Source organism: Monopterus albus, unplaced genomic scaffold (genome assembly GCF_001952655.1).
Source record: "Monopterus albus unplaced genomic scaffold, M_albus_1.0 scaffold168.1, whole genome shotgun sequence".
In the NCBI taxonomy this organism is placed as follows: domain Eukaryota; kingdom Metazoa; phylum Chordata; class Actinopteri; order Synbranchiformes; family Synbranchidae; genus Monopterus; species Monopterus albus.
This window is the reverse complement of record NW_018128048.1, coordinates 864413-872401: the sequence shown is the minus strand read 5'-3', so window position 1 is coordinate 872401 and position 7989 is coordinate 864413. Positions and strand designations below refer to the sequence as shown.

At 41.9% G+C, this 7989-nt stretch overlaps 1 protein-coding gene across 1 annotated transcript in view; it reads right to left on the bottom strand.

Moving 5' to 3' along the window:
* The window catches only part of hipk3b (homeodomain interacting protein kinase 3b), a 46930-nt gene that overhangs the window by 7589 nt on the left and 31352 nt on the right, over positions 1 to 7989 (bottom strand). The window contains exons 6-15 of the mRNA XM_020615669.1: positions 7021 to 7205; positions 6762 to 6921; positions 4735 to 4858; positions 4516 to 4637; positions 3127 to 3251; positions 2689 to 2856; positions 2276 to 2596; positions 2031 to 2177; positions 1656 to 1918; positions 373 to 509 (exon numbers count right to left, since the gene is read on the bottom strand). Of these exons, the coding sequence (XP_020471325.1) occupies positions 373 to 509; positions 1656 to 1918; positions 2031 to 2177; positions 2276 to 2596; positions 2689 to 2856; positions 3127 to 3251; positions 4516 to 4637; positions 4735 to 4858; positions 6762 to 6921; positions 7021 to 7205 (1752 nt within the window). The remainder of the gene's footprint in view (positions 1 to 372; positions 510 to 1655; positions 1919 to 2030; positions 2178 to 2275; positions 2597 to 2688; positions 2857 to 3126; positions 3252 to 4515; positions 4638 to 4734; positions 4859 to 6761; positions 6922 to 7020; positions 7206 to 7989) is intronic.

Sequence of the window (7989 nt, the reverse complement as noted above, 5' to 3'; positions counted from 1 at the left end):
GTACAGGGACCGGACGGCCCTTAGCAAAGGGCCCCAGACCCCGTACTCCCGGAGCACCCCCCACAGGGCGCTGCGAGGGACATGGTCGAATGCCTTCTCCAGATCCACAAAACACATGTGGACTGGTTGGGCAAACTCCCATGAACCCTCTGCCACCCTGAAGAGGGTATAGAGCTGGTCCAGGGTTCCATGGCCAGGACGAAAACCGCATTGTTCCTCCTGAATCCGAGGTTCGACTATCGGTCGAATTCTCCTCTCCAGTACCCTGGCATAGACCTTCCCGGGGAGGCTACGGAGTGTGATCCCCCTATAGTTGGGACACACCCTCCGGTCCCCCTTCGTAAGAACCTCTTTGTATGTGTGTGTGTTTACCTGCCCAAAACCCATAGGCTGCTGTTGCTGGGGCTGGAATGCAGGGGCGATCTTCTGTGGCCTGTTGAGGAGGGGAGTGGAGTGGTGATGTCGCCCAGGAATGGCTCGCCCTTTGGACTGGCATGAAGGCTCTAAGACTGAGGTAGGAAGTCATGTAAAAAGGGATGGACAGCAAAACACAGAGAGATGGAGAGGAAATGTTAATTAATAAAGTTTGATATCCCACTATTAATATCACAATATAAATAACAGGCAAAAGAGTGCAGCCACAGATAGATTCAACTACAACTCAAAAATAGCAATATTTGTGGCAGGAGCTTTGTAGGCTTGTCAGTGATTTCAGCTGTTTGATCTGGCATCTGTCCTCTGAATATGATCTACATGGTTATAAATAGAAATATTTGGGGGATCTGGGAGGGGTTTGTAACTAAGCTTGTTCATTGAGCTTATACACCACTGGCTATAAATATGCCCGGTAGTACTAGATTAGCATGATGTTCCCTTTTATGTGGGACTTTGGTAGCAATAGTTTGAGGACTGGAGAGGGAGATGCCTCTGTGTAAAAGGCAAAATTAGTCTTTTTTTTTTTTGAGGATTTAGTCTTCCACTTTAAAAGATCTATAAACGGATCAGTCTAAAATCAGAGCAGTTGCGGAAACAAAGACAGTGATGTCCCACTCATCACAGCTGTTTTAAAGCCTACATATAGCATGCGTAACTCAATTTCAACACCCAAAAGAAGCATTCAGCTAACATCATTGTGCCTTAGACAACCAGAAAAATATTCAAGCTTTCTGGTTGCTATCCATGTTTTGAACAATTTATTCACGGCACTAAATAGTTTGTGGAAATTACGCATGTCTCATGTAGCTTTACAAAGTGCACATCCCCACAGATACAGGGGCACTCAGAGTCAGTCTGGAGTCAGAGTAAGGAGTGTTGACAGCAAAGAAATAATCACTTCAGAGATTAGAGCATATACATCAGGGCAGGTCACCCATAATCACCTGTGAGAACCTCTGTGGCCTACTAAGACAGTGTAATCCCATGCCATGTGACCTGCAGAGCAGACAGCAGCAGTGGTGACTGGATCTTTGAACCAGCATGACCTACTCATACACTTGCTGGTTTTCTGTGTCATTAACACCATCAGAGTTGACATGAGTCACTTAACAACTGGGTTTAGGCTTGACACCTAGTATACAGCAATATGTCAACTCAAAGTCAGAGTTAAATAAGGAATGTATGCATCTGTTACCAGCGGATCATATATCTTGTTTTACCTGTGTTGCCAGGTGTTTCACTGACAGCGGGGTTGTTGTTGTTGTTGTTCTGCACCCTCATTGGAGGCACCACAACGGTACGAACCGTTGGCTTGCTGGGCTCGGTCTCCGGGGCAACACAAGCAACACGGGGCTCACAGTTCTGGTTGCTGTCAGCGACATAGCGTCGCTCTGAGAAGGGACTGTTGCTATGGCCAGAGGTGTCTGAGGCAGGCGAGCTGTCCACTGTGTCACAACCACTCTCCTGTTCGTCGTCTGACATACTGCAAAGGGTGACCAGTTAGGAAGAAGTTACAGTTATGCCTTTGGTGGTGATGTACTGACCAAGCAAAACATTTGTAGGAGCTTTGTTTAAATCAGCTGTGTTAACCAAACCTGTTTGGGTGCTTGCAGGGTGAGGTGCTGGATTGGGCTGAGGCTGAGGAGCTGGTGCTGAGTGTGCTGTCTGGACTACTGAGGGAACAGACTCTCTCCATACTAACAGTGCTCTGACATGCCTCACAATCTGCACTACCCTTACATCTGGTGTGCAGAAAGACAGAAAAATCAAAGCAACTAATTAGATGCTGGTATTTTAGAACCAAGTGAGAAATATAATATAAAGGAGTCTTAGTACTCACTCCCCCATCGAATGTCTTTGTGGGCTCTCCTCCTCGTCACTACTGATACTGATGACACTAACAGTCGGGCTAACAAGGTCAGAGATCACCATGGCCTGGCGCAGCTCCTGTGAAACTGAAAGCTCCTCTCTGTGTGGCTCCACCTTACAGCAGTTGCCCTCCACCTGCTCTGTTCTTTGCACCTCTCCAACAGCGTTCCCTTCCTCTGGGCATCTGGCTTTCTCCTCATCTACCTCCTCCACATTCTTTGCTGTATCGGCCATCTTTGGGGACTGGCATGATAAATTTTGGATGTTCATGTTTTGGGAGAAGTTACTGCCCCTATGGACGAAAGCATGTCATATTCAGAAAGGGGAAACAACCAGCAGTGTATGTACAGTACACGTGCCTTAAGGCAAACCCAAGTGTCATACCTGTTCACACAAGGCCTAGCTCTCTTATTGGCAGCTGGCTGTGGCCACACCACATGTGCAATGCCTATGTTGATTGGCTGGTGGGTGGACATTGTTATTTGGTTGGCTAGGAATGGCTGAGGGTGTGCAATCATGGAGCTGTAATGGTTACCATGAGGACGCACTTTCCTGCATTGAGAAAAAAAAGAACATTGCAAATTGGGCCAAAAGCCTTTAGCCTGACAAAATGGTCTCACTGGCTGGTCACAGAGGGCATGTATGAGTCATCAATCATTAACATTCAGGGGAACAAGCATGCTGCGTGCTGTATCAGAGCAATACATCCATTCCCAAGGGTGTGTACAGCAAAGCACTAAAGCACATATTGAAACTACAAAGACAGATAATGTGTTTAAGAAAAAAAGTGCTGTAACTCTCTGAAACAGACAAATTGCTTACCCCCAGTCACCCAATCTCTGTGAGCCTGCCACAGTTTCAGATGCCAGCGTGGTTGGTGGTGGGGGCACTGATGTTACCTGCTGCCAAGTGGGTACCAAAATCTGCTGTGCACGGTTGGACCAGGCCTGTTAATGTGCAGAGAAGCAAAGCATCTAGTAATGTTCCTTCAAATGATGTATTCATCAACTTACACATAAAAAGATAAAATCTGAACTTAACCCATACAGTGACACAAGATGGGGAAACCCTCTTAAATGGAGTGCAGGTGGCACATGAACCAGCGATATGATACTGATCTTAATCAGCCCATTATCAATGACTGTTAATTTGAGAAAATATAATTTCATATGAAAGAACATGATGTCTCTGCTTTTGAATTACACAAAGGGAAGACATGAAATATCACTAACTGAATATTGTCCCAAAGAGCCCATATAGCAAGACACCATACAGTCAGTATGAAAATTATTCAAACCCTTTCAAGTTTTCCACATTTTGTTATGGTTCTGACATCCTAAAATGGATTCATTTCACTTTTTCCTCATCAATCTACTCAAAATACTCCACAATGATCAAGTTAAAATAGGTTTCTGGCACAGTCACTTATAACAGACACTTTTGTTTTCATTCCTTTAACCTTCAAGAGTTGTTGTAGCTGATAATAGTAATACCATATACTGTAATACAGTGAAACTGTGATATTTTCTGAAAACAGTTATACAGTGAAAATCTCATATTGTTTCAACCCTAGTGTAGACTGTTGAGAAAAACAAATGAATCCATTTTAAGGCGACTCAAATGTAACAAAATGTCAAAAACTTGAAAAGCTCTGAAAACTTTCTCTACTGACTGAACATAATAATCAAAGTGATTTTATGGGTGTTCATTTCATTAAGTCATGATTTTACACAGTCAAGGTCAGGGAATTAATTGTCAAGCTCAGCATAATAATTCAAATTAATATTCAAAATATCCTTTCTGCAGAGTTTTTGATTTACAGTCAAAAGTTGCTACTGGGAGACGGTGCCCACATTTTCTTACCATAAGCACTGAAAAGGTCAATACATTAAAACTCATTTTGGGTTCAGTGTGGCCAAACTAACATTAAGATCACCATGAAGTGAAGATGTTTCACTCTCTGCTGTTCACCTTTCTATCAGATTCCATGGTTTGTTTGTTTTTTTTTTTGACTTGCCTCAATTTGTTATGGCTTCTAGTCAGCACAAGTGTGTCACTTCATGTTCCGCATAACAATGAAAAAATACCTAACCCAAAGTTTTATCCTAACAAATACCTAAACTCACCCTCACAACGATAGTTACTAGTGAAGCCAAGCTGTCACTTAAGTTGTCATCTGGCCTATCATTCCTATCCCTGCTACCCCCTTACCTGTGTGATGACTCCAGGTCTGATTTGTATAGGCTGGATGGGGGGTGCTTGAGTGACCAGAGGCACAGACGCCTCCATTCGAACAGAGTAGCCTGCTGGCTTGGCTGCGTTGTTGGGGATTCCTGCAGGGATAATGAACAGGAAATTATTTGACTTTGCAATATTTAGCCTTACCACCAGGAGAGTAATAAACAAATGAAAAACATTTACACATCCTACCTTGAATAGTTGGGGGACACAGAATGAGGGCCTGCTGAAATGAATCGTTGCATCCAAACTGACCACTTCCTGTCTGCAGTGGTATTCCAGGGTGCATTACAGAGGGGGCTGATGGGGCTAACCCCTAAAAAAGGAAAAACAAGTATGACTGGAGTTATCTGAGGTTATTAAAATTATGATGAACGGCAGTATTAAAGAGCTAAAAGATGGCAATATGGTCTGGTTTTCAGCTAGGGAGAGCCCAGGAATGTGTCTAGAAAGATATTAGTTTGCTAGTCATTTAACCCTGGGCAAAAGCCTGGCATTTCAGTTGAAAGACAGCGGCTCACTTGTGATAGACCAGCACAAATCTTGGTCTGATAACCATCTTTATGAGACCAATTTATGCAGGCTAACCAAGGTTAGATTTCTTTTAAAGCTGAATAAGAAAAAGGTCGTCAAACCTGTTGACCTTACTCTGTGACAGGCCTGAGGGATACAAAGAACAGTCGAGCATGTGGCTCTGCTTCACTACTCATGATGCTCTCATGCTTGGCTATAATCATATTTACTGAGTAACAAGAACTAGCCTATACTGTTCTGTGCATGCATCTAGCCCAGCCACCATATGCATGGTAGTAAACACCAAGCAGCCTTTCAGAGAATATTACAAAAAAGCCACAAGTAAAAAAAAAAAAAAAATCTCCAGAACAAGAAAAAACAAAACAAAACAAAATACAGTGAGTAGTTTTAATGTGCAATGTCAGTATTCATTCATCAGTTTTTCAAATCTCAATAGGAGTGAGAAAACCTGATCATTAATGTATAATGATGAAACACATATTGGCACTTCAGCCTGCTTGGAATTTGCCAAACAGCATTTAAAGGACTCTGAGAGCAGGAGGAGAAAATATTCTTTGGTCTGATGAGATAAAACCAGAACTCCAAGCACTATGTCTGAAATCCAGGCACTGCTCATCACCTGAATAATACCATCACTACAGTGAATAGCGGGTACAGGTAGACAGGTCAAAACAGATGGCAGGATGAATGCAGCCGAATACAAAGGTCCTTGAAGAAAACCTGCTGCAGAGTGCAGCATCCTATGACTAGGGCAATGCTTCACCTTTCAGCACAACAATGACATGAAGACAATACTGAAGTGGCTTCAGGACAAGTTTCCAACAGTCCCTTAGTGATCCAGCCAAACCCCACAGAACATCTGTGGAGAGACCTGAAGATGGCAGTCGATAGACTTGTCCCACCCAAAGCCTGCAAAGCTTGTAAAGACTTAACCAAGAAGAGCAGGATTGCTGCCAAAGTGGTAAAGTAATGAAGGGTCTGGATATTTTAGTAAATCAAAGATTGTAGTTTTTGATTTTTAATACATTTGTAAAACATTCAAAAAATATAGCTTTGCTTTGTCATTACAGGTTATTTAGTATATACTGAGTGGCAGAAATGGCAAATGTATCAACTTGTTATATCAACAGCACACTGAGGTAAGCATAAAGGTGAAAGAGTCTGAATACCTTCTGAAGAATGTATGCAGTGACCATTATATTATGTGTGTAATGTGTTAGAATTGGTTTTCAGGTTTTATCCTGTTCTGCATTATAAAAATACATGCCAAAAAAGGTGAGCTTCTTTTTTTTCTCCTCAGCAACAGCATGAATCTGCACTGTTGCCATGACCTCAGAAGCATGACGTGATTTTGTTGCCATGACAGCAGTGCTAAGATGCAATAAGATGGACAAGTCGGCAACACGAAAGCAATAAAGGTGAGGAAATTGTCTACATGACCAGTCTTCACAGGAGCAGATGAACAGAATTACACACTGCACGTCAGTAACCTTCACCATTTGTTATTACACAATCACACTATTTTTTCAATTCCAGTTCACGAAACAAGAAAGCAAATATTATAAAATACTGTTGGTTCATTTGTTTTCCCTGACCTGATGATGACTGTGTGTAACTGTGATAAAACTCCTACTGCATGCTGATAGACATGGCTGATCACGATGCAAACATGCTGAATTACTTACTTGTGTGTGAACACCGGCCATCTTGTTGAAGGGATGGTTGACTGAGGCAGCAGCGGTTGTTGTCACAGGTCTAACAAAAGGACCTTTATTTCTGTTCACCGCCTCATATGCACTGGGACGAGTCCAGCAAACATCCATGATGTGGAAACATGACTTCACACTGTGGGCAAAAGAGAAACATGTAGAGTTAAATTTATGTAGTTATATAGCAAGATCAAAATGACAACATGCCTGAAAATCAAAGGCAAAGTGATCTCACTGGTTGCTATGAGGAAAGTCGAGCAGGTGTTGCATTGTCACAAAGGGGTGGCTGAGAGCTTCAATGGGGGCAATCCTCTCCTCTGCATCAATCAACAGCATCTTCTTCAGCAGGCCCACAAACTCTCGACGGTCTGCCTTCTCTGCTAGCAAGTCACTACCTTCCAGATTCATCACCAAGTTCACCTGGAATACAAATATGTTACTGGTAAAATAGTCAAAATAACTTCATTAATACGATAATGTTAAAAACTGATATAAAACGAAACAAAATACCGGATGCTGCGTAAGGCAAGTATATTTGTACAGCACATTTTCATACAGAAATGGAAACAAAATGTATGAATAACAGAAGGATTATTATATGTATTTCCTACAAATGCTTAACCATTACTCATCGCTATACATTCACAATCTCCTCTCCCTTAGAAAAGTACAGACCTGAACAAGCACTACTGGTTGCCTGGGGAATTTCCACCTGTGGTTTGTTTCTACAGAGAATAGTGAGTGAAACCTGGTTTTTGTGAATGTTGGTCCTGGTTTAGCAAGAAGCATTTGTACAGATGATACATCCGTCACTATAAATAACAATACAATCGAAAGTAATATGAGTTCTATGTTTCTAAAGCCCATAGTTGAAAAGGAAATTATAGAGATAGTGAACAAATGTGGTAATAAAACATCTAGTGATAGTGATGGTATCACTATGACAATTGAGGGGATATACAAACCATTAGCCCATGTTTTTAACATGTCGTTTCGACTTGGGCAGTTCCCCAATAATACGAAAATAGCAAAGGTTATTCCACTGTATAAATCTGGTGATAAGCACAACTTCACAAATTATAGACCGGTTTCTCTGTTGTCACAATTTTCAAAAATTCTGGAAAAACTCTTTAAATACAGATTAGATACATTTATTGACAAACATAAAATCCTCTCTGATTGCCAATATGGTTTTAGGTCGAAC